Source organism: Lissotriton vulgaris, chromosome 12 (assembly GCF_964263255.1).
Source record: "Lissotriton vulgaris chromosome 12, aLisVul1.2, whole genome shotgun sequence".
NCBI lineage: Eukaryota > Metazoa > Chordata > Amphibia > Caudata > Salamandridae > Lissotriton > Lissotriton vulgaris.
This window is the reverse complement of record NC_141700.1, coordinates 700,273,184-700,300,637: the sequence shown is the minus strand read 5'-3', so window position 1 is coordinate 700,300,637 and position 27,454 is coordinate 700,273,184. Positions and strand designations below refer to the sequence as shown.

General features: G+C 48.5%; 1 protein-coding gene across 1 annotated transcript in view; it reads right to left on the bottom strand.

The window, feature by feature from the left end:
• Nucleotides 1-27,454, bottom strand: part of LOC147678032 (uncharacterized) — a 156,868-nt gene that overhangs the window by 106,347 nt on the left and 23,067 nt on the right. The window contains exons 3-4 of the mRNA XM_086945930.1: nt 25,648-25,773; nt 14,389-14,507 (exon numbers count right to left, since the gene is read on the bottom strand). Coding sequence (XP_086802056.1) covers nt 14,389-14,507; nt 25,648-25,773 — 245 coding nt within the window. The remainder of the gene's footprint in view (nt 1-14,388; nt 14,508-25,647; nt 25,774-27,454) is intronic.

Below are 27,454 nucleotides of genomic sequence, written 5' to 3'. Positions count from 1 at the left end.
CAAGCTAAAGCCATTTTGTCGGGCTAATGTTATATCCTTCACCCATGCCAGAGCCTCAATGGTGGTGGATTTATTGGAAACAGGTAGGGATAAGTTAAGACTAATGGGCATGTGGTCACTGAGGCCATTTGAATGGATCTCAAACTTCTCCACCCAGATGTGGTGTTTATTGGGGACTAATATAAAATCAATGACCGATTGTAAGCCCCTTGAAATGAAGGTCGGGCTAAATTCCACCACAGGAGAGCTCATCTTATTTGCGAACCCAAGGTCGAGGGTGGCTAGTATATCATTTAATTTCTCCCCTTTCCCTGAGTGTATAAACTGATTCACATTGTTACTCCCTTCCCACTCAACTTCTCTAGCATTACAAGCACGGAAATTACAGATACTGATGTTAAAATCCCCTCCCCACACAACAATTATATCTCTTTCATTGGTGAGGTACAAGTGGTTTAAGTCTTCCATCAGATTATTCAATACCCCCTCAAACATTCCTTTAGTATTGTTGTAAAAGTTCACCACCAACAAGGGCAACCCAGATGTAAGATGGATGGACACCAATTGATAGTAGGGGGAGCACTTCAGCATTTTTATGCCCCGCATTATCAGCAAATTGGATACATAGACACAAATTCCCTCTTTGTGTCTAACATGTGCGGAGTATACCGCCGGGGTGTGGATTGTCTTATAGCCTTCCAGGTGTTTTTCACCTATAAGCCATGTTTCTTAGATACCGAGAATATCGAAGTCTTTTATAAGGTCCCTCCATGCTGTATTAGAGACCTTATTCTCCAAACCACAGATGTTCCAGAAAACAACCCTTACCCTATCTCGTGATGCCACTATTTTAGTTAGTGGGCGGTTAACGTTTCTGTTTGACAATGGCGCAGCTACCTTTGCCGCAGGGACAGCTTCACAAGCTGGTTTCTCAACGAGCTTAACTTCTCTCGCTTTGGGAGTTACCTGTGTTCTATTCTGGTTAGTTGGATCCGTTCTCAAGGAATTAGGGGTTCCACTAGCTGTATTACCATAAGCCTCCGTGAATGATGTGAATCCTAATACACAATCTTGTGCATTATAGGGTTCTAAGGATGGTCCTCCTGTTTCGTCTCCTTTCAGGTATAATACTGCCTTACCCTCGCTCTGCTTTGGGACGCAGCCCTTGTGTTTAATATTGCCTTTATTTCTATCACACAGTCAGTCGCAGTCATTCAGACCAAACATTCCTTTAGTATTGTTGTAAAAGTTCACCACCAACAAGGGCAAACCAGATGTAAGATGGATGGACACCAATTGATAGTAGGGGGAGCACTTCAGCATTTTTATGCCCCGCATTATCAGCAAATTGGATACATAGACACAAATTCCCTCTTTGTGTCTACCATGTGCGGAGTATACCGCCGGGGTGTGGAATGTCTTATAGCCTTCCAGGTGTTTTTCACCTATAAGCCATTTTTCTTAGATACCGAGAATATCGAAGTCTTTTATAAGGTCCCTCCATGCTGTATTAGAGACCTTATTCTCCAAACCACAGATGTTCCAGAAAACAACCCTTACCCTATCTCGTGATGCCACTATTTTAGTTAGTGGGCGGTTAACGTTTCTGTTTGACAATGGCGCAGCTACCTTTGCCGCAGGGACAGCTTCACAAGCTGGTTTCTCAACGAGCTTAACTTCTCTCGCTTTGGGAGTTACCTGTGTTCTATTCTGGTTAGTTGGATCCGTTCTCAAGGAATTAGGGGTTCCACTAACTGTATTACCATAAGCCTCCGTGAATGATGTGAATCCTAATACACAATCTTGTGCATTATAGGGTTCTAAGGATGGTCCTCCTGTTTCGTCTCCTTTCAGGGATAATACTGCCTTACCCTCGCTCTGCTTTGGGACGCAGCCCTTGTGTTTAATATTGCCTTTATTTCTATCACACAGTCAGTCGCAGTCATTCAGACCTGACAACGCTGTAAATCTATTAGGCCCTGAGTACCTATTAAACCCCTGTATGCCCCATCCCTGTCCTCCTAGTGTCCCACCCTGATATCCTATCTGGTAGTGGGGGGCTCTCCTAACTTCTTGCCATTTATTTCCATCAACTGGTCTGGCTTGGTTTATTGGCCTGTACAAATAGCCTAATGGTAAGATCTCTATGCCTTGACCCCTGCCCCCCCCCCCACACCCCACTTCACTCATGATCCTCTCAACTGGTGCTTGGCTATTAAAATTAATCACCATGCAGTCGTCCTTTTTTGATTTCTTAGTTCTGCCAAGCTAGAACACCCGTCTAACCATTATGATATTTGCCCCTACCATCTTACCCTCAGATGTTACTAGATAGCCAATGCATAACCTTATTTCTCAGTTGGGTGTAATTCTCACTGGCTCCCTCTTTAAGGGGAGGCACATTCGCAAGCACTAAGACCAGTGGAGCAGATTGTGGTGGAAGGTCGAGCGTCTGGAGCTTAACCGGGGTACTTGTTGTTTCTGATACACATCTTACACCCTCGTCCTGTAAAGAACAGAAGTTTGTCCCAGGATTCTTCTGCTCTTTAGTGTTAGTGTTTTTCTCATTACCTGATTTATTCCCTGTATTGTTCCCTATATCACTCTCTGTCCTAATCGGTCGTTTCCTCGCAACTTCACTAGCTGGTTTCAAACATGGAGTGGCGAGGGTAGGTTTGCCCTTTTTACTTTGCTCATTAGCAGATCCTCTGCTTTACTTAATAGGTACAGGATTCCCTAGCCCGTTACTGTTGCTCATAACAACCTTATGGAGATTGTCCATCTTGTTAGTTAGGACCTTCAACCTCTCATTAAGTGGGAGTATGAATGATCTTAATAGGTGTTCCATGTGTGCTATAGTACAAACCCCATTACTGTCGACTCTGGCTAGTGGCTGATGATCAATCACTGGGGTGGGTGTAGATAGTACTAGGGGCGGGTTTTGACTTGGAGGAGTAGCGGGTGTCGCCAAGGCTTTACCCAAATAGGATTTCACCAGTTTGTTAGTAGTCTTCAGTATCTTGGGTTTCCCACCTACTTGACGCTTCCCTCCCCTTTTCCTTTTCCCTGCTTGCTTAGAGCAAACAGGTCTGCTACCTTTTGGCACAGTTTTACTATTTAGCACAATTGGATGGAATTCCTCTGAGGAGATACTATTACAAGTCGACGAATTATCATCAATAGTGGAAATAGTGGAGATTGTCTTGTTTAGTTCATTTCCTGGGGATATCAAGTTTACTGCCGCAAATCTTGGACCATCGTTATGCTCTGGAGTGCCTGCATCTTTTATAGCACCAAGAGATGATCTTTTAGTAGTTCCAAGTTGAAGGGATAGCCGCTTCTCCGTTATTTCTATTTCCCTCCCCACCATGGCAGCAGTCCGTGCAAAAAAACTGTCTAGGGTCCCAATTATACTGCCACCTGATACCATTGGTTCCGTTTTTTTCCCTTTCTTTGATTTGAGGACCATCTCGTTTTGAGCTGTAGGGGGGCAATAGTCAATGTGTACAAGATCAAGGCCACAGTCTCACCAGTCAAGAATTGCTTCTCAGCCCTCTCAATCTGGATTTTGGGGAGGTGGCCCAGCACTGCCTCCTCTGGCCTGTGAGGGCCTGCCCTTTGCCCGGGCTTAGCCGGCGATTGCCCGCACGCGACCCGCGTGCGCGGAAAAGGAAAGGGCTAAATAGCGGGAGGCGGGGGCGGAAGAGGACCAGCTGCGGCAGATGACCAGCCGCACTGCACGCTGGTCCTCGCAGTCCAGACGGTGGCCTCGGGGTCAATTGGTCAATCCCACAGTTGCGCTGTCCAGGTGCGCTCCCTCGAGTCCTTTAGCGAGCGGCGCCCACGAAGCGGGGGCCGCGAGGAGTGGAGTCTGTGAAAGCAGGGGAAATCCTTTAAGAAAACGGGAGTCCGTTAGCCCAGTGAAGTTTCAGCAACACCAAGTAAGCACTGCCCCGGAGAGTGTTTATACCAGGCAGGAGGCGGGAGGGGGGGAGAAGAGGACCAGCTGCGGCAGATGACCAGCCGCACTGCACGCTGGTCCTCGCAGTCCCGTCGGTGGCCTCGGGGTCAGTTGGTCAATCCCATAGTTGCGCTGTCCAGGTGCGCTCCCTCGAGTCCTTTAGCGAGCGGCGCCCGCGAAGCGGGGGCAGCGAGGAGTGGAGTCTGTGAAAGCAGGGGAAATCCTTTAAGAAAACGGGAGTCTGTTAGCCCAGTGAAGTTTCAGCAACACCAAGTAAGCACTGCCCTGGAGAGTGTTTATACCAGGCAGGAGGCGGGGGCAGGAAGAGGACCAGCTGCGGCAGATGACCAGCCGCACTGCACGCTGGTCCTCGCAGTCCCGAGGGCGGCCTCGGCGTGTGAGTTGGTCAATCCCACAGTTGCGCTGTCCAGGTGCGCTCCCTCGAGTCCTTTAGCGAGCGGCGCCCGCAAAGCGGGGGCCGCGAGGAGTGGAGTCTGTGAAAGCAGGGGAAATCCTTTAAGAAAACGGAAGTCCGTTAGCCCAGTGAAGTTTCAGCAACACCAAGTAAGCACTGCCCCGGAGAGTGTTTATACCAGGCAGGAGGCGGGGGCGGGAAGAGGACCAGCTGCAGCAGATGACCAGCCGCACTGTACGCTGGTCCTCGCAGTCCCGACGGTGGCCTTGGGGTCAGTTGGTCAATCCCTCAGTTGCGCTGTCCAGGTGCGCTCCCTCGAGTCCTTTAGCGAGCGGGGGCCGCGAGGAGTGGAGTCTGTGAAAGCGGGGGAAATCCTTTAAGAAAACGGGAATCCATTAGCCCAGTGAAGTTTCAGCAACACCAAGTAAGCACTGCCCCGGAGAGTGTTTATACCAGGCAGGAGGCGGGCGGGAAGAGGACCAGCCGTGGCAGATGACCAGCCGCACTGCACGCTGGTCCTCGCAGTCCTGACGGTGGCCTCTGGGTCAGTTGGTCAATCCCACAGTTGCACTGTCCAGGTGCGCTCCCTCGAGTCCTTTAGCGAGCGGCGCCCGCGAAGCGGGGGCCGCGAGGAGTGGAGTCTGTGAAAGCGGGGGCCGCGAGGAGTGGAGTCTGTGAAAGCGGGGGAAATCCTTTAAGAAAACGGGAGTCCGTTAGCCCAGTGAAGTTTCAGCAACACCAAGTAAGCACTGCCCCGGAGAGTGTTTATACCAGGCAGGAGGCGGGGCGGGAAGAGGACCAGCCGCGGCAGATGACCAGCCGCACTGCACGCTGGTCCTCGCAGTCCCGACGGTGGCCTCTGGGTCAGTTGGTCAATCCCACAGTTGCACTGTCCAGGTGCGCTCCCTCAAGTCCTTTAGCGAGCGGCGCATGCGAAGCGGGGGCCGCGAGGAGTGGAGTGTGTGAAAGCAGGGAAAAGCCTTTAAGAAAACGGGAGTCCGTTAGTCCAGTGAAGTTTAGAAAGTGAAACAATATTATCAGATTCTTCACAAAGAAACAAAATTGACAATTGAAAAATGTAAACCGCTTTGTTAATGTAAAGGAATTTAAAAATGGAGCACAAAAACGAAGTTGGTATTCTTAGCTTGATTCATTTGAGCAGTGCAAGTACAGCAAACGGGATACAATAGGGAAGACTGCTGGCCTTAATTTAAGAATTAATATGTGCCCACTAAAAGAGAGTACATTGGACGCAAAAAAGACAATGTGTCATGCTAGAGTCGAGCATATCACTTTGGGCCAGATGTCTCAAAAAAGCATTTTGCGATTTTCAAATACCGATTTTTACCGAATCGCTATTTGATAATCACAAAATGCCATGTATGTAGGAATTGTCAAAGATTTTGCGATTCCTTACTATTACCTGATAGCAATTCAGTAAATAGCGAATCACTATTAGGTAATATTACTCCATTTGTTTGGTGCGAATGGTTTTGCATTAGCTAATTTGCGATTACCTGATTGATAATCGCAAATTTGCTAAGGCATAGCCTAAGGCACCCCTAAAGCACCCCAACAAAAGAGAGTGTGCTAAAAATTCCAATTACCTAAATTGCGAATACAAAGCCTTTCATTCATAAGGAAAGGCCATTTTGCATTCGCGAACAGCAGAATTTTACGATTCGCACTGTTGGCGAACGCAAAATAGTTTCACACTTCTGGCCCTTTGTCTTTTAGAAATAAAGCTGTATGTTAAAAAGCTTCAACATGCTACTTAAATTTACGGTTTCAATGTTCGGTTTTTTATGCTAAAATATTTCTTTATTTGTATATATCGCATACTTGTTACTGTACTTTTGTGCTGTTCCTCAAGGTTTAAAACAAATTGCTTAGACCCGGGTCCCCAGCTTCCAGTACTGATTTGGGGGATCCACAGAATTCTAAAGATTAAAAACCGCTGTCATAAAGGAACAAGCACAGCAAACTGTGTGTCCAAGCAGAAAGTTTATTTTCAATCTAATCAGCTCACCGTTGTCTTTCATATCCATGAAACGTGCATCTAAGTATTGTTCCTGCCCACCTTTGTACCACGGCACACTTTAAGTGAGAAGTGCATTGCAGGAGCCCAGAGGTATGGCTGTCATCAGAGACCGAGCTAACCTCTTTCAAGGAAGGCGAGCGCGGTGCAGTTATAAACTATATACTAATGGTGTATCTAATGGTTCATTGTAATTATGGCTCCCAGTTTTATAGTATTATTATTTTTTGCTATTTCCGTCTGTATTTATCCATATTTATTTTTTGCTAATTTTATCTGTATTTATCCATATTTATTTTGGGTTTTGTGGAAAAATTAAGCTGAAATTAGTATATTTCCACATTTATTTAACCAATAAATATGCACTCATACTTGAATGTCTGCCAGCTTTCAGTGATATGAACACCCGAAGAAGATAAATCAGTGCAGTGAAAATATGCACATTTCCGTATCAACCTTGTGCATATCTACTGCTGTTAAAACCTCTTTACTAAAATTACTTTCTTTTTAACTGCCTTATCTATCAGTTCACACATCTATTGGCCGGACAGTCATGAAGACAGTATTTAGAATTACTCAAAAAGCAACCCAATTTCCATATTTATTCACATTTAAAAAGAAATACAGACAAGAAAAGGAATGTTTTCTGTCTGTATGTATCTGTAAAAATCAGTAAAAACGGAAAACAGGGAGCCTTAATTGTAATGTACAATTTCCCACATGTACTTACAGCTTTTTTTGGGGTGAATTAGACATGAGGGTTCCTAGAACCAGGCAAATAAAAATATTAAATCGGAAATGTAGGGTGTAGAAAAAACACTCCTCTTTACCCTCTACTTCATCTCCTACAATCAGCAAAAATAAGCATCTTAGAATGTTCAGTTGTCTGGTGATGTCAGCTTGTTTTTTATTTTTTATTTTATTTTTATATATATCTTTTGTGACATCATTCCCTTTGTCTTCTTACCGGTTTGGATGGGGGTCACTAGTAGTGCCCTACACAGCCATAGCCAGACCTGGGCCCATTGTCTGAAAAGTTCACACAGGCAGGAGTCACAGGGTTATAAGATGCTTGCACAGAGGTGTGCTATGCACTTCTTCCAGATAGAACAGCTTTTTACCAACCGTTGTATTGGGTGTATGAACGCATAATGCTATGATTACTGGGGGTAATCCCCATTACTCTTAGTCCTTCTCATCCTCGACCCAGTCATAACACATGAGGTATTCCACACAACAGGAAACAAAACAGGAAAAGCTTTTAGACTCCACCCACCCTCCTATCAGGTGCTATAACACACCTCACCATCAGAAGCAAATCCTGATGTACCAAGCACCAAAGGCCTGGAAAGGGAGGGCGGGTGGGATGTATGACTGGGTCGAGGGCGAGAAGGACTAAGAGTAATGGGATTACCCCCAGTAATCATAGCATTACCTCTACGTCCCTCGTCCTCGACCCAGTCATAACACATGAGGCATACCAAGGCAACCCCACAAAGGCCTTTGGCACACCACAAACAGAAAGAGACCAGACACCAAGGAGTGCAGCAAGACAGACGTTTATTAACAAACAGAAACAAACAAATCAGACATGGGGGGGGACCCCCACAGCTTGCAACACACCAGAACCAAAATTAGGGCGGCCAGACAGAGCACAATTCAAGCGATAATGTCGCACAAAAGTAGACTTCGACGCCCAGGTCCCCGCCCTACAAATCTCCTCAAGGGGAACACCATAGAAAGCGGCCCAAGAAGCAGACACACCCCTGGTAGATCTCGCCTGAACCCCAGATGGACAAGGCAAACCAGAGCCATGGTATGCCAAAGAGATCACAGCCTTGATCCAGCGACCCAAAGTCAGACGGAAGGCAGCCTTACCCCTACCAGCCAAACCAAAGGTCACAAAGAGGGAGTCAGAAGACCGAAACCCAGCAGAGCGCGCCACATAGACAGACAAGGCACACCTCACATCCAAAGAATGGAGTAAGACGTCAGAAGGCAAGGAAGGAGAAGGACAGAGAGAAAGAAGAATCAACTCCTGGGAGGAATGGAAACGGGAACAAACTTTAGGCAAAAACCCGGGGTCCAAGGAAAGGACCACCGCGTCGTCCAGAAACCTCAAAAAGGGGGGAGAACAACGCAACGCCGTAAGTTCGCCCAACCTCTGAACAGAAGTAACAGCCACCAAAAACGCAACCTTGAAAGACAGGAATTTCAACTCCACGGACTCCAAAGGCTCAAAGGGAGGGGACTGTAAGGCACCCAAAACCAAAGAAAGATCCCAAGGAGGAACCGGAGAGCGGACAGAAGGAGAAGAAAGAGAGAAACTCTGAAACAGACGTGAAACCAACAATCCGTCCGAAGGCAGAAGAGAAGCCGGATCCCAAAAGGCCCGGATAGCAGCCCACTGACCCTTCAAAGTGGACAGCGCATAATGCTTTTGAAAGCCATCCAAAAAAAATTGCTGAACAGAAGAATCATCACAGGAGGCAGGGGACTGGTCCAGGGCAACACACCAAGAAGAAAAGGAAGCCCAGTGTTTGGAATAGGAGGATAGAGTGGAGTTCCGACGAGAAGCCTGCATCACAGTGATGAGGTGGTCGGGCAGACCCCAGACTCCAAGAGACAGCCGTTCAACCTCCAGACCGCCAAGGTGAGAGGAACCAACAGGGAGGGCGTCGGGGAACTCAGAGGAGACGGGTAGCGGGGCAGGATCCACGGAGGGCCCACCGCCAGACCCAGCAGCAGAGGAAGCCAGGAGCGGCAAGGCCAATAAGGGAGAACAGCCACCACCTGAGCCCCCACCCGCTGAACCTTCAGTAAGAAAGCAGGGATCAGAGGAAAGGGGGGAAACGCACAGAGGAACCAAGGAGGCCAAAGGACAGACAAGGCATCCACACCCCAAGCCCCCGACTCCGGTGTCCTGGAGCAGAACAGGGGAAGCAGGGCATCGGCCCGGGATGCAAACAGGTCCAGTACTGGAGCCCCGAACCTCCGGCAGAGCAACCGGAAAATCCGAGGGGCGAGACACAGGGAGAAAGAGGACAGGAATCTCCGACTGAAGGAATCTGCAACCACGTTGTCCACACCCCGAATGTGAAGAGCACAGAGGGCCACCAGACGACACTTGGCCCAACTCGCAATTACACATGCCACCAAGTTCAGGGAAAGGCAGCGGGTACTGCCCTGGTGGTTGATGTAGGCCACGGCCACCGTGTTGTCCGACCTCACCAACACATTGCACCCCAGAAGACGATCCTTGAAAAGGCGAAGTGCTCTCTCCACTGCAGACAGCTCCTTCCAATTTGAAGACCGGCGTGACTCCGAGGGAAGCCAACGCGCCTGCACCGCCCAAGGACCCAAAGTCGCACCCCAGCCGGAAGCGCTGGCATCCGTTGTCAACACCAAGGTGGGGCGGAGGATGGAACCACATTCCTTTCGACAGATTTGAAGAATCCAGCCACCACTGCAGAGCAGACACCAACTCCGGAGACACCGGCACAGAAATCGAGAAGTCCTGAACAGGAAAGGGCACCCAACGCTGAACATGCCACAATAGAGGCCGAAGATGAACCCTGGCCCAGGGTACCGTGAACACAGTGGCAGACATATGACCTTGAACCACCAGCCACTGCAGGAGAGGAGCCGAATCCCGGGAAAGCAACTTCCTCAGCAACGACTGAAGACGCAGAATCCTGGACTCCGGGAGAAAGACCTTGCCCAGAACCGAGTCGAACACAGACAGCCCCAATGAAGGTCCTCCGAGTGGCAGGCTCCAGGTGACTCTTCGGCAGATTGACCAGGAACCCATGATCCCCGAGCGTACGCATGGTCAAGGAAAGGTGGCGAGACATGACCTCTGGAGACGAAGCTTGCAGCAGCCAGTCGTCCAAGTATGGAAAGACGGACACCCCCAGGAGATGGAGATGAGCCACCAAGGGAGCCGCCACCTTGGTGAACACCCTGGGGGCGAACCGGAGACCAAAGGGAAGGACGCAGAACTGCCAGTAATGACCCTCCAGGCAGAAGCGCAGGAACTGCTGATCCCCCAACGCCATTGGAACATGGAGATATGCATCCTGGAGATCCAGTGAAGTGAACACTCAGCCCTCCTGGATCAAGGAGATCACCTTCTGCAAAGTTTCCATTTTGAACGGGATTTTGCGCACAAACAAGTTAAGGGCCCGAAGATTGATGACAACACAGAAACCCCCCGTGATCTTCGGGACCACAAAGACAATGGAATAAGTCCCCAGCCCACGTTCATGGGGGGGAACCGGGACAATCGCCAGTTTGCTGAACAGAACTGGAACACCCTCCAACAACGCCAGATGGCGAGACAGGTCTGAAGGCAAGGGGGTCACCACAAAACCTGAGGGAGGCGGAGGAGACAGGAACTCAATCCGGTAACCCCTGGAAACAACATCCAGCACCCACTGGTCGGAGGTTGTCAACATCCAAGCAGGGAGGAACAGCCGCAGTCCCCCACCAACTGCGGGCCGACTACCAGCGAGATCGGGCACCGGAACGGCGTAGTCAGGAACAAGGAGCGCCAGACCCACCATCCGGCTGGGGCTTCTTCTGGAACCTCCGAGGAAAGGATCTACGAGCACCACGCAGGCCCTTAAACGAGGACTGCTGAAATCTGGAAGGCTGGCGAAAGGACCGGGCATTCGAGAAGGAGGACCCCTTATGAGAAGGAGTATGACGGAAAGATAACGAATGCTTCCTCTCCTTGAAGACCTTATGGAGCTTGTCCTCCAGGGCGTCCCCAAAAAGATGAGTACCAGAAAACGGCAATCTCAAGGCCATAGATCGCTGCGCAGCATCCGTCTTCCAACCTCGCAGTAGTAAGTTCCGACGGGCAGCAACAGAGGAACCACAAGACAGAGCTGAAGCCCTGAACGAGTCAAAGGCAATGTCCGAAAGGAACTCCGATTGACGTTCCATAGATTCCAGCAACTACGGACAAGTGCCCCCCTCCTGCATAGTAGAAAACAAAGTCTTGAAGTCAGCCAGCAAAGACTGCGCAACATATGCACCATACACCCCCGACCTAAGTGCCAGGTGAGAGCCAGCATAGTCCATCTTTTTATCAACACCATCCTTCAGGATATTATCATCCGCCATGGAAGGCCGACCCACCAGAGAAGCAACAATAGAGTCCACCTGCACCGAATCAGGCAGGGCAACCTCCATATCCTGTAAAGGTTAAAGCTTTGACATAAATCTGGGCATAGAAATATGGTCCGGGTCCTTCCATTCCTTAAGGAGGACATCCATGACAAAGGGGTGGATGGGCATGGAAGAAGATACAGGCTTTCGAAACTGCGGCAGAACAGTGTCCTGGGAGGTGCCCGGCACAGAGACCTCAGGAAAGCCCATATTTTCCCTAACATGACAAAGAAGATCAGGCATCAGGTCCTTGGAAATGGACTTGCCCTGCAGATCCACAGCGCCCAAAGTGGACTCATCCGCAAAGCAGAGGAAGAAATATCCGAATACAGGGTAGCAGCAGCCTCAGAGCGACCCCCAGCACCCTTACTGGAAGCCTTGAGATCAGACAGCGTCTCCAAAATCAGGCGCTTCAGACGCTTAGTGTCACCCAAACTGGCACTCCGAGCAGCAGGGGCAGAATCCTCACTATCCGTGGAGGAAGATGAAGACCGAACAGGAGAGACATGCTTTCTCTTCCCGTGGTGTTTCCCCATAGCAAAGCAGCACTCCATGAGCCACAGCAAACCAGCAGACAGAGCAGACTTGAGACACCCAGCAGTACCACAAGCAGCATAAAGGAATGATAGAACAGCAGAATCCTGCCAAATAAATACGAAGAAACACTCACCCATCAGCTGAGCCACAGAGAAGAACTGACGAGGAAGAAGGAGGGGGAAGGAGGGGGAAGGAGGGGCCGAGCAGCGGCCGTCGAATGAAACCACCAAGGGAAACGATGACATCACCCTTATATACCAATCAGGACGGAAGACAAGCATCCCGGAGCCCACCCAGGTGCTTGCACAGGCCAATGAGGAACAGAATCCTGAACTGTCCTCCCAGCCACCTTCCATACGTCTCGGAGCCTCCAGCCCCCGCAGCCAAGGTGAAAACGGCCACCGCACACTGCCGAGTCAAACCGGACATCCAAATACGAGCTACGAGGCAGAAACGGCCCCCGCCCAGGGGGCGATCGCACCCAGCAGAAACAACCCGGAAGAGAAATGGCCGGGGCGCGAGGAGCCGCGGCGCGAGGAGCCGTGGCGTGCCAGGCAGAGAAACCAGAAGTAACAGGTCCGAAGAAAGAACTGGAGCCCCTCCCGAAACTGGCAAATCCGAGCGAAGACACGAGGAAAGCCGAAGAAAAGACCACAGCTGTATCTGAGAAGCCACAGCCACTCACCCAGCGTCCACCCACCACTGCGAAAGGAAGAAATCCCCGAGGACCCGAGAGGCCCCGCAACCCAGGTCCCCAGCAATCCAGGAAAGCACAGGAAGCCCAGCAGCCCGGGTTCCACATCCCACGGAGGTCCATGAGCACCCCCAATGCCCAGCAAAGGAGGAAACCACAGGAAAGGCATAGCAGGTAAGTGCCCGGCACTCACCCAAGCGTCCCCCATCAGAATTCCATCCGACAGGAAACAAAACAGGATTTGCTTCTGGTGGTGAGGTGTGTTATAGCACCTGATAGGAGGGTGGGTGGAGCCTAAAAGTGTTTCCTGTCGTGTGGAATACCTCATGTGTTATGACTGGGTCGAGGACGAGGGACGTAGAGGTAATGAACGAATTTGGAAGCAGATGGAAAGAGTGCTAATGTTAAAGCGTGGCAAAGCTTTTAAAAGATGCTATCATTTCACGTTACCTGTCTCCTAAAATGCAACAGCTTTGTTGCCAATGAGGGGGTGTCTGCATGGAAAATACCTCCTGGGTACCGAGGTAAGGGCCTGATGTACTAAACATTTTAGCAGTTGGAAAATCAGAGAGTCAGAAACCACTAAAAAGATATTTTGTGAGAACTAAACCCATTTTAGGAGTCAGTAAAGTTTCACCAACTCATAAAAAAGGTTTAGAAATGGATACCAAGTCACAATTTATAAGGAGCGTTTTGTGGGTGTCCTTTCGAAATTGCGATCAATATCAATAGTTGGCAACAAGAATCCAAATTGGGGTGGTAACTGATTCACAAAGGTGAAGGGGTTCGTTTCGGTCCCCTTCCCCTTTGGTAGTCGGGATGACAGCTTTAGGGTGAGTAGGCAGTATCCTTTAAGAAAATCTGGTTGCTTTTTTAAATACTTTCACAATGATTGTGGGATTTTGACCCTTGCAGGTCACCATCCCTGAGAATGCAGCAATTCGGAAGGAGTCACAATTTATGACATCGTAATTAATTTTGAATACACAGGACATTCAGTAGCCCCTCTGAATCGGAATTTTGCAAACCAACCTATTAGGTTCATTAATTGGTTTGCATTGCAATGTAAGATAATTAGTCGCAAAAAATAGAGGCGCAATTTGCAAACAATTTTTTTTTATATATATCTGTTCCACCTTTATTGTCGCCTGCCCCCAGGAGCCCCAGTTCCATCTTGGAGGCAGAAAACCATCTTCTGTGGGCTGGTGAGTTTCACATATTCCAGTGATGCCAATAAATGTATACCTGATGCATAGCGTGGTTTCAAGTAGACCCCATCTGTTGACTCCTTCTAGATACACTACCCTTCCTAAATCTCGTGGGCACCCACAGATCCTCTTATTTTTTTGTTTCGTAATTCTTTACTGAAAAATTAAAGGCAAGCACATACATATAAGCACTGCACACCCCTGATGGAGTTTCAGGATTCTATTGACAATACAGGTATAAGTGTGCTATTAAAAGGAAACCACAGACTCTCTTAGTATGGCACCCCCAATTTGGTATCGGATAGGAGTCCCCCTTGGCATGACCAATATGGATGGAGATGGTGTGTGCTGTAGTAGTACCTGCCGCGTGAATTTTTCCTCAAACCATTTGTAATACGAGCTGCTTGTGTCCTTCAGGCTCGAGTTGAAATTCACGTTTGTCACCTGGACGGTCACAACGATGCTGACGGTGATCTTGACTGCAGATAAAAAAAGAGAATGTTAGTTGCAGTTCTTTACAATGATTAGGGTATCATAGTTGTACTCGATGCCCTGCACAAGGACAATGAGTGCTGCTTACGGTGACCCTCTCTCTCTTCCTGTTCCTGGATACTTAACTGGCCCCTAATCCTCTAGAAACAGGCCTGAATGTGGGAGAATAGAGCAAACCCGGAAGTGCAGGGAGGAAGCGTGGGCTTGAAGGGGGACATGGAGAGGCAAAGGATGGAGGGTCCTGGAAGGGCAGGGCGGGGAGTTGAAAAGAGGGTGAGAACTGTGGAGAGGTGGCTGTGGGGTGTAAAGAAACAGGGGGTGGTAAAAAAAAAACACAAGTGTCTGTGAACTTTGGGGGGAATTAAGGGTTGGGATTATGGTACTTTATTCTAAATCGACTGTTCTATTTTTACTCTATCTTTCACATCTAACCGTGCATACATCTACTCTTTGCAGAATGATTGCATACACAGACACACACACACATACACACACACGCACACGCACACACACCCACAGCCTTCTTTAGAACCTATAGGTGACGGAACTTGGGGTGAACGTGTGTTCAAGAGAGCTCTCTGAAGTGCCTCAAAGGGGAAACATCCTTTACAACGCAACTTTTACCACGCAGTGCCTTTATGACGCAACTTTTACAATGCAAACCATTACAACGCATTGCGCTGGGGGGCGCTCTAGGATAGGGAATAAGTTTAATTTACTATCCAACACCTTCCCTAGTGTCCACGGGGACTGGAGTTGGAATAGTACATTAAACTCCCCTCCCACTATCCATTTATGACAGATGCTTTCCCGCGCAGCATTTACGCGCAGCGGTCGCACCCCATGCGCGCCGAAGGTGCGCCAAAGGCAAGCCCGTCTACGCCCGTCTGCGCCTGGACCGCGCCCAGCGCCAGACCCCCTGGTCCTCGCAAAACCCACCCCACTCACTTAACATATGACGCCGCTACTCTCCTCGCCCTTAACCCCGGACGCTCTCTACAATGCTGCGTAGCTACCCCAGGACATACCCACGGACCATTCACATGCCACTCATGCAAAATCGCCTGCATCAGTACCCATGCCAGCTCCTCCCCCTCCAAACAAAACTCCGTCTCGAACCACCTGAAGTGTATCCTGCGGAACACCCGATCCATCCACAAACATGCCACTGAAATCTGGGACCTACTCGACACTACTTCACCGGACGTCGCCTTCCTTACAGAAACCTGGATGAATGCCTCCTCAACCCCCGACATCGCCATAGCCATCCCGGACGGCTACAAGATCATCCGAAAGGACCGCACCAACCAAACAGGAGGAGGCATCGCCATCGTCCATAAAAACAACATCCGAATCACGACCAACTCCGACGATAACCTCGCGACCGCCGAACACCTTCACTTCCAGCTCCACACCGACCCCAGGACCACACTTAGAGGCACCCTCATCTACAGACCACCAGGAACCCGCACACAATTCAATGAAGACATCACTGACTTCATCAGCCCACATGCCCTCACCTCCGAGAACTACATTCTACTGGGAGACCTTAACTTCCACCTGGAAAAGAAATACGACAACAACACCACCACCCTTCTGGACAACCTGGCCAATCTCGGACTCAAACAACTTGTTGACACCCCCACCCACCTCGCCGGACACACGCTCGACCCTATCTTCACCTCCAGCAAACACATCTCCTTCATTCACACCACAGCTCTCCATTGGACGGACCACAGATTCGTTCACTTCAGCTACAAAAAGACCACGACCCACATCCCACCACAACCTATTCCTCGAAGCAACTGGAACAAAATCACCACCGACCAACTCTTCACATCGCTTAACCAAAACCCCCCCCGCCATATCATCGGACCCAAACCAAGCTGCCACCAAACTCACACAATAGATCACCCACAGCGCTGACGAATTAGCACCCTTGAAAAACCATCAGATCAAACAAGGTAACAAAAAGGCCCCCTGGTTCAACAATGACCTTAAGAAATCCAAGAAGTTATGTTGTACCCTCGAGAAAACCTGGAGAAAAAACCCAACCACTAACAACCTGACCACCTTCAAGGACGCCATCCGCAAACACCACCAATTGATCAGATCCACCAAAAAATCAGCATTCAAGGATCGACTCGACAACAACGCCCAAAACAGCAAGGAACTATTCAACATCGTCAAAGAATTTACCAACCCCACTGCCGGCTCCAACGACATCACTCCCTCCCAAGACCTCTGCGACTCCCTATCCTCTTTCTTCCACAACAAAATCATCGACATTCATAACAGCTTTGGAAACCTATCCGAAGAACAACCCACTCCACCCACCTCCGATCCAAAACAGCACTCTCACAACCTCTGCGCCTGGAACCCAATCACTACTGAAGACACCATCCGTCTGATGAACTCTATCCATTCAGGTTCACCAACTGACCCATGCCCACACCACATTTTCAACAAAGCAGACTCCATCATCGCACCCCATCTCCGCGATGTCATCAACTGCTCCCTCAACTCTGCTACCTTCCCAGAAAGCTGGAAACATGCCGAACTCAGCGCCCTTCTGAAGAAACCCACAGCGGACCCCTCTGAACTCAAGAACTACCGCCCCATCTCACTACTCCCCTTCCCGGCCAAAGTCATTGAGAAAGCCGTCAATAGCCAGCTCGCCGCCTTCCTTGAATCCAACAACTCACTTGACCCCTCACAGTCCGGCTTTAGAGCCAAACACAGCACCAAAACCGCCCTCATCGCTGCTACGGATGACATCCGAACGCTACTGGACAACGGAGAATCAGTTGCCCTCATCCTACTTGACCTCTCCGCCGCCTTCGACACAGTCTGTCATAACACCCTCAAACAACGCCTCAACAACGTAGGAATACAAGGAAAAGCCTTGGACTGGATCATCTTGTTCCTCGCCGGAAGAACAGAAAGAGTCCGCCTCCCCCCATTCAAATCAGAGGCCACCGAAGTCATCTGCGGCGTACCACAAGGATCATCACTCAATCCCACCCTCTTCAACGTGTACATGAGTCCCCTCGCAACCATCGCACGACAACACGACCTCAACATAATCTCATACGCTGACGACACCCAGCTAATCCTCTCCCTCACCAAAGACCCCAACACCGCCAAAACCAATCTACACGAAGGAATGAAAGAAGTAGCCGAATGGATGAAGAACAGCCGTTTAAAACTAAACTCAGACAAAACGGAAGTCCTCATCTTAGGATCGTCCCCCTCTGCTTGGGACGACTCATGGTGGCCACCGGCTCTGGGTACAGCACCCATACCCACAGATCACGCACGGAACCTGGGCTTCATCCTAGACTCCTCCCTCTCAATGACCAGACAAGTCAACGCCGTTACATCATCATGCTTCAACATCCTACGCATGCTAAAAAAAATCTTCCGCTGGATCCCCACAGAAACGAGAAAAACAGTCACACACGCATTTGTCACTAGCCGACTAGATTATGGAAACACCCTTTACGCCGGAACCACAGTCAAACTACAGAAAAAACTACAACGCATCCAAAACGCCTCAGCCAGACTCATACTCGACATCCCCCGTCAAGCCCACATTTCCGGTCACCTGAAAGATCTCCACTGGCTTCCCGTCAACAAGAGAGTAACGTTCCGTCTCCTCACCCACGCACACAAGGCCCTCTACGACCTAGGACCCGAATGCCTCAACAAACGACTGTCCTTCTACACACCCACCCGCCAACTACGTTCATCCAATCAAGCCCTTGCGGCAATTCCGCGCATCAATAGATCCACCATGGGAGGAAGATCTTTCTCCTACTTAGCGTCCAAAACCTGGAATTCTCTCCCCACTCACCTCCGCCTTACACAGAACCACCTCTCCTTTAGAAAGCAGCTAAAAACCTGGCTATTCGATAAGTCATGCACCCACCCTCCCCCAAGCGCCTTGAGACCCTCTGGGTGAGTAGTGCGCTATACAAATTTCTGAACTTGAACTTGAACTATTCACTATCCAGCACCCCAAAGCGCTATGCGTTGTAAAGGTTTTCGTTGTAAAAACCGCGTTGTAAAGGCATGCATGGTAAAAGCATGCATTGTAATGTCATACATCCGCCTCAAAGGCTTGAAGCCCACAGGATGACTGCTACGTTTAAGGAAGAGTCTCCCCCGTGCCTCCTGTTAGTTGCTGTAGTATCATGTGCCTAGAAGCTCAATATGCTGTGAGTGCACCACAGAGCACTAGCATGCACTATGGTCTCAGCAGCGTGGCTCCCTAGCATCCATTTGTTTATGAATGTTCAATCTTGTTCTCAATTTGGGATCATTTCTTTATGGACTTTTACTGACATCTTTACACTTAGTTAGCCATAGATCTATAGGTTTCCTTGTGAGAAACATATTACTGTTCTAATTCACCAGATCCCAGTGACTAACTGGGTAAAGGCAGGGTTTAAGAGGGGAGAGAATGAGATAGTGTTAAGAGAAATTCCTTCACTTTCCCATTCTGGACTGTACTGATGAACTGAACATATGGTGTTGTGACACGAATTCCAGCTTCCGCATTTGATTAGATTGTGTGATATTAGTAAAGAGACTTTGTGCCTGCCTCTCTGTTTCCAAATCTGCCCAAAAAAACTGAGAGTGCCTAGAAGCATTTCACTTTAAATCACTATATGAGAAAATGTGCTCATTCACCCTTGTGGCAATGCAAAGTTTCTACAAACTTCTAAAAGTGGTCCATGAGTGAGTAGTTAGTTATTTCACTGCTATCGTATTTTTCTTTCCATTCTGATACTTGCAAATGTGTTTTTCACCCTTGGAACTGCAGGTACCTGCAAAGAAACAACCATGGCCCGGAGATCTGCTCAGGATTGATACGAGAAAACCCGAGAGCTCTAAAGGTTCGACTTCCCACGACTGCAAGGATGTCTTGCCTCCCTCACAGTGACCCTCAGTGCTCCCAAATGTTCAGGTTTGTGGGTAAGTTCCTATATCTATGAAAATCCGTATACAGCATGAAGAGTGGGCGAAATAATGGTGTATTCACAGCCACGAACATATAAAGAATTACATAATTTGTTTAAGCTTCTAAATATTGCCCAGCCTCAAAGTGTGTATTGACCCTACTAGGGGTAAACGTGTAACGCTAAACACTTCAACCGTTGTACGCGATATGTTGGATGGCATCTGAGATTCACACCCAACACTGACCTTAGAACAGAACCAAAGCTCGCCACCCTGCTCCCCAAAAAAACAAACCCTGCATTTTAATTCCAGTAAAAGTGCTAACAAATGAAACAGTCTGCTATTCTCCAAGGCCTTCCTTCTCAATGATGCTACATATTCTATTAATGCTAAGATGTTCCACCTGGCAGCCCCCTGTGGGCTCCACCCTCCATACTGAGCTTTAAGCAGCCCTTTGGAGATATAACTGTGTAGAAGAACAGTAACAACAAGCATTTGCAATGCAATCGGTCTCGCCTTTGGGACCTTATATGTATTTAGTTACGCAGCACATTAGCCTGGGTGCTGAAACATCTACTGTTCTTTAACATGGATGGAAAGTAAGCACCAAACTCGTGACAGGCGAGGTATGGGAACACATGGAGAGAAATATTGCCTTTCTGCGGGAAATGGTATAGTCCAAAGCTCTGTTTTTAATATAAAATCTGGGCCTTCGGTGGTCATATCACTGAAAATACAAGATTTGAAAAAAATATTATTGTCTACGAGTGCTTGTGGAAGACAATTTCTATGGACTGGAATGTAGAGAATGCTAAAGTGATTCTGGTTTTTTACTGACCTCTGCTGGTCGTTTTCTATCAAGAAAGTTAAATCTAGGCAGTTGCCAGAAAAATAAAAAAAGAAAGTCCCTCAGTAGAAAGCAATTCTGGTATTTTACTGACCTCTGCTTGTCATTTTCTATCAAGAAAGTTAAATCTAGGCAGTTGCCAGAAAAATAAAAAAAGAAAGTCCCTCAGAAGAAAGCAATTCTGGTATTTTACTCACCTCTGCTGGTCATTTTCTATCAAGATAGTTACATAGAGGCAGTTAAAAAGAAAAAAGAGTCCCTAAGCAGAAGCAGACAAGTCCTAGGGCTGATCTCCAGAGACCACAAAATACATACACATATAAATATATACTAAAGTATATATAAGAAGCCTCGAATGCTCGACCTAAAAATGTAGTGGGGCCGATTCCAGGCAGAGATGTGTAGGTCATCGGAATGTACTGCAGCTGAGCTTAAGCAGAATATATTTTAGCTTAAAAGGTATTTGGTTACTGAAATCTAACTTGACCACTGGTATTGTCAACTTAAATTATGCAAATGTAGGTTTTTTTGACAATTTTCAATTGAAGGTACACATTATATGTCCTGTGACAGAGAGTGTCTGGGAAAATATGCAATCTAGGCTCAAGCTATGCTTTAGACGCAGGTGAGGTAAATGATATCCTTCACTCCTGATTCATCTATTCAGTTCTTATGCAGGAACATGGGGGGCCTGCACACTGACAGCTGTCTATCTATACAGACGGTCATGTCAATTAGGAAATAAACAAGCATTTGCAATGCAATAGGTCTCGCAGCATTACATTTTGAGTTACTGGCATTGTAAATAACAATGCTTTGCATTAATTGTTTTTTTTTGCAATAGGTATATAAACATTGCATGGCATGGCAGTGGTGGTGTCCGTGTGGGCATGGCAGTGGTGGTTTCCGTGTGTGCATGGCAGTGGTGGTGTTTGTGTGTGCATGGCAGTGGTGGTGTCTGTGTGTGTATGGCAGTGGTGGTGTCCGTGTGTGTATGGCAGTGGTGGTGTCCGTGTGTGCATGGCAGTGGTGGTGTCCATGTGTGTATGGCAGTGGTGGTGTCTGTGTGTGCATGGCAGTGGTGGTGTCCGTGTGTGCATGGCAGTGGTGGTGTCCATGTGTGCATGGCAGTGGTGGTGTTCGTGTGTGCATGGCAGTGGTGGTGTTCGTGTGTGCATGGCAGTGGTGGTGTCCGTGTGTGCATGGCAGTGGTGGTGTCCATGTGTGCATGGCAGTGGTGGTGTCCATGTGTGTATGGCAGTGGTGGTTTCCGTGTGTGCATGGCAGTGGTGGTGTTCGTGTGTGCATGGCAGTGGTGGTTTCTGTGTGTGCATGGCAGTGGATGTTTCCGTGTGTGCATGTCAGTGGTGGTTTCCGTGTGAGCATGGCAGTGGTGGTGTCTGTGTGTGCATGGCAGTGGTGGTGTCCATGTGTGCACGGCAGTAGTTGTGTCCGTGTATGTATGTTAGTGGTGGTGTCCATGTGTGCCTTTCAAAAAGAGGTTCATTACTTAGAGGATGGAAGTGGGCTGGCCCTGTTTTATCATAAACTGTGTGCGCGCGATGATGGCAAGCGGCAATTTGTTCCATTGTAATTCACAAGGTGGCTGCACCCCTCTACTCCCAGGACAGTGCCCACTGCGCCCAGGGCAGTGCCCTCTACACCCCTCTACTCCCAGGACAGTGCCCACTACACCCTGGTCAGTACCCACTACACCCCTCTACTTCCTGTGCAGTGCCCTCTGCAGCCCACCAGTTCTGGTCACTGCCCCTCCAAACTTAGTGAGCGTGCACTGCGCCCATACAGCCCGTGGCATCACCCCGCACCCATCACTCCCTGGTCAGTGTCTTCTGAGCCCTCCACTTCCAACTGTGTCATCCCACCACCCCCGGCCTCCCGCGCCTCTGCCATGAGCCCTGCAGCGCCGAAGGCCGCCGGACGCTGAGCATGGCCAATGGACGCAGCCTGGGCTCGGAGGCCGCGGTGGTGGACGGGCTGCTCTCCCCATCCCAGGCCGGATTCCTGGGCACCCCAGAGCCCCCGGAGTCCCCCGGGGCCTTCCTGTCCCGGCCTGGGCGCGGAGGGAAGGAGTCCGAAACGGGAGGTGCTTGGAGGACAGCCCACGTTCCGGCAGGAGCAGCCGGGACAGCTCCGGGGAGAGGACCCACAGCCGGGCCACCAGCGGCATCATGAAGGTAAGAGCCGCAGGCTCACGAGCCACAGCGCGAGCCCGCCGGGCCACAGCAGGAAGTGGCCGCAGGCTGCAAGGCTCAGGAGGTAGCTCCTTGGGGTGATGTGCCTGCTGCAAATATCTGTGGGTAGGCTACAATGGAAAGGCTTTTCTTTTGAAAGGAAACAGAATAATTCTTAAAAGGAAAATCCAGAGCCCCACACTAGGAGTGAATTCCGCCAATGAAGGCGGGTGGCTGGAATGTATACAGCCTGTCTACGTGGCCAGTCACCTCAAATTCATTTTTTAAATTGTGTATTTATGCGCGAGTGCGTATCCTGCCCCTTCAATTTAACTCTATTGCCACACGTAAACTTAGAAGCACCTCGAGCATGTCAACACAACATAAGTACTTTAAATAGCACCATGGCAAGTCCACTCCATACGTCACGCAGTCAGTTGCTTCCTGGGCGCAGCCACCCAATAATTGTGCAGTCAGCTACACTCTAACTTCGGCCGGGGCGCCCTCATGTATACACCGCGAGCCTGCAGCAGAAAACACGTCTCCTGGTAACTGTAAAGAGTGGGCGCTGCAAACTGTGCATGTGCTTTGGGATTCAGCCTTTCATCCTCTAAGAGGAGTGCCCCGGATTTGTGTAACGTCTTCGATGTAGATGTCAGCGTGTCACCCCACTGCAGCGCGGCGTGCGTCCTGTTTCCTCGGTCAATAGAGTAACAGTACATTGGATGTCCCGGCCTTAAACTTTACATGGCACGCACAGTCTTCGTCTTTCTGCCTTGGTCTTGGACTTCTGGTCTGCACTGCCTCTCAGCTGCAGCATGTACTGAATGCGGCAGTGCGTCTGTTACTCAGGCTGCTCCTGTTCGCCCCCTCCCTCCAAACGCACCCCCCCTAACATTTCCATTCCCCAAACTGGCTTCAGGTGAGGATGCATTTTAAAGTGCCTCGAGGCCTGGCATCGCAAGAGCCCTGTCTTTTGAGGTGGATGTTCCCCCGCTGCCGTTCTGGACTCCGTGTAGGAAGGCGTCAGAGCCACGCATCATAAATATAAACATTAATAAATACTAGTCCTGGTATGGTCCTCGTGCATGATATGACATCACAAATAGCGACAAAATGGCCAGACCAACCCCTACTACAGGAGGCTGCTATTAAAATGCCCCGCAATCCCGCCGCGGCCGCCCCGGAAGTCAGGCACGGTCGCCTGTGATGGGGGCGGGGCCACGTTCAGACCGGAAGAGGAGGCAGGTGGAGTCAATGCGTCTCGCGGCCCGGGGCTCCTGTGAGCGGTGTAGAGCCCCGGGGCCGCGCCAGCAGGAGGTTGGGCGCCGCGTGCTGAGAGCAGAGTCCCCGACATTGGCAAGGTAAGTTCCAAAAGGCTGGGGCGGGCTTGGTGCACGTGTGTGTGTGTGTGTGTGTGTGTGTGTGTGGGTGCTCGTGTGTGTATGTATGTGTGCGACGGTGATGGCGGGGGAGGGGGGGCCTCGGTGCACTTGTGTGTGTGTGCGCGCGTGTGTGTATGTGTGAGGGGGGGTGTCTCTGTATGTATGTATGTGCGTGCGTGCATGGGCGCTTGTGTGTGTGTCTGTGTGTATGCGCATGCGTGTGTGGTGCTTGAGCTTCCCAGGAGACAGCGCCTGGCCACAGCGCGCGTTCCAGTTTCAAATCGCCTCCAAGGTGATGCGCGCGACCGGGACTGTCTCCTGGGAAGCACAGTCGGCAACAATAGATCTCTAGCGAGACACAGCGCTGACGCGCTGTGTTTTCGCTACGAGAACTAAAAACTCGATTACACAAAGTACATGTGGCAGAACCTGTTTGGGAGGCTGCAGCCTTGCTGAGGTCAAAAGAATAATTGTCCAAAGCAAACAGTTGAGGTTGGTTGGTATTTTCCCAATTCAAAGCCGTTTTGTTATTTTACAGCTCGGCCTGGATGACACTGTGCTAGTCACTTGCTTAAAGGCTTTGCTGTACGAATGGTAAAATACTTTGTCCCTTTCTATCTGGGCATGGGTGGCACTGTGCTAATCCTATGCTTAAAAACCTTTATAGAAAAGCAGACCTTTGAGGTGAGCAAATTCAGTGTGTCGCTGGTGTTGAAGGTGCTCTATAATGGAGCTGCTCTCCATCTACATTTGGGAACTACCCACAGCTTGTTCTCTGCCTCTTTTTTTGCATAATGTATATGTCATTCTATGCCTGAAAGGGTATTGTTTCAGATATATATATATATCAATCACATGATGGGGTAATACAGATATTACCTACTCTACAGCAACAGTCAAAATAGCTTTCCCATCATAAATCAGAAAGAATAAAGAGGGGAAAAAAGTAAAATTGGACAGAGTACAAAACAGAGGCCTGAGAATGAATATGTAGAGGAATGACACCAGCAAGCATTAGCAGAAAAGTGGAAAAAGGAAACTAAATAAAATGCAACGTCAAGACCTGTAATGCGATAGAAAACTCAGACAGAAAAGAAGAGAAAGGAGAAAAACAAAAATAAAGAAAAAATGCAGAAAGGTTGGAAGATTAAAGGTAATCATGAATTTTAAAAAATGGCACAGTTGGAGCTTTGCAACAGAACATAGCATTCAGGGAAAAAATAATGAAAATAAGTTAACAAACAAACAAAGCAATATAAAGTGATGAAAATGTATAAGGAATAGATATAAGAATCCTGCGTGTAATCTACAGATTCCATTTCCGGTGAGAAAACCCAGCGGAATTAATGCAACCCCTGCAGATATGGATGAGCAGCTTCCGGGTCACAGAGAGTAATCTGACGAAAAGCTCAGTGGGTCAATGCAATGGATTTTCTGCAGAAATCTTCATAGAAGCAACGTAGGGACAGGGAGGAGTGTTCCGAGACAGGTGATCAAATATGTAAGCGTCTCCTATTGCCTGGATGTTTTGAAATGTGAACACTATGGGGCTTAATTACAAGTCCCTTGCGCCACTCGTACGTCACTTTTCCCATGTTAAAAATGATGCAAAAGTGTCACAATAGGCTTGTAAATAAGCCCCTATATGTGTGGAATTTTTTTTTAACAATCAGTCAAGGGGCTTTAAATGCTGCAACAGACTCAGCCCTTCTGGACGCAATGAAAGACCTGTACTTACCGTAGGTGATCACGCTGATGGGGTACTGGCAGAGGCTTCCTTGAAACTCGGATGGGCAGACACACTGGTTGGTCCTGTTGTTCACGACTCCCCCATTCTCACAGGCCGGAGGGGGGGCGGTGGCTACTGACAAGGCACGACAGGGAAAGAAAAGAGCAGAAGAGTTAGGGAATGGGTTTTAAAGGTAATAATCACAATACGAAAATCTAAGAATCGTAGGGTTAGATGATTAGTGTTTTGATTCCTCCAAATGGGAGATTGCCATCAGCGGTGCAGCTTTAGTGGGGTGTTACTCCTCCCCTAATAAATGTATTTTCTGATGAATAGTTGGGTACAAGTGCTTTCAGTCGGGTGTGGTGAGGCGCCTGTCGATTTCACCTAGGATTTTTGCGTGCACACTCTTACAAAAAGACACTCTTTCATCTCTGTTTTGAAAATCCTGAAAATGTTGGCTATTTTACAATATATTGTGTTTCTCTCACTTATTACTTCTATCAATCTGCATTCCTCTCCCTTTCTTCTGCCCCTTAAGTCCTGCTCATGCGCCTGCGTGTCGTATAATGAATCTTAACATTATATTTCAGCATGATTGTTGGGAAATCTGAAGCTCCGCCCCCCAATATTACTGACCACGTGTAGTGGTCACTTTAAGTTGCTCGCGCTATTCACGCGACGCATCGCGTGAATAGCTATTCTATCTATTGTAATGTTTTGAAATGTACGACCACGTGTGTGTGGTCGCGCGTCATGTTATGTTTTGATATGGCACCCTCGTGCGATGCGGTCGTTCAGCCGGTTTCCCTAACGTATGTCCAGTCTCCGTTGGGATCTACTGCTGAACGGAAGCATCGCGCATCGGGTGGAGTTTACCTTATCTTTGGAATAAACCTAATCCATCTACTTACAATTCTCGAGTGGATTATTTATCTTTTAACATTTGGCGACGAGGGTGGGATTGACATTAAACAACTTAAGGTTGCATTGTATTCCCCATCTTCTAATGGTCTGGTAGAAAGAGGTAACAAAGTGATCAAAGAGGGTATACAGACAGCAATTGCTTGTGGTGCAAACGTAGTTAATTTCATTAAGGAGAAAGTTTGGCATTATAATACATCTCCCCACTGCACTACAGGTGTTTCTCCTTTTGTTTTGTTGAGGAACAGGAGTTCACATTCTAAATTGTTTCCCTCATGGCTCAAGAAATTGTCTGGAGATGAGAGTATCGAGAAAATTTACCTGTTTGACTTACATTTACTACAGCGATGCGCACGCTTTAAATTAACTGCCTCATTTTACTTTTACAACACAACTTTCAGCGATGTACAAACTTTTCTAACTGTTACTTACTAACTTTAATTCGTATTTTTCAATTGTTTCCTTGGTCATATTACTGTGTAACTGTTTCCAGTATGGATAATCTTCATTTTCAGCATATTACACAACCCCCTCATTTCTTAAATAAGCCAGGAAGTCCAGAGATAATTTGGAAAGAGTGGTTTTCATTATTTGAAAACCACATTGTTGCTATTGATGCGGTTGATTTTTCTCCTGAGCGTAAATTTGCTATTCTGTTTGGCTGTTTAGGTCAAGCAGCTCAACGTATTTTTAAAAGTATACCTCCTATACCTCCCCCTGCTGGCCAAAGTGGTGATCGTACTTGGAACTTATACATTGAAGCTGTTGCCAGGTTAAAAAAACAATTTGCAGAAGAACCGAATATTATGTTAGAAAGACATAATTTTTATTCTAGGAAACACAATGAGGGCGAAAAGGTTGAGGAATATATTTCAGCTCTCAGAGTCCTGGC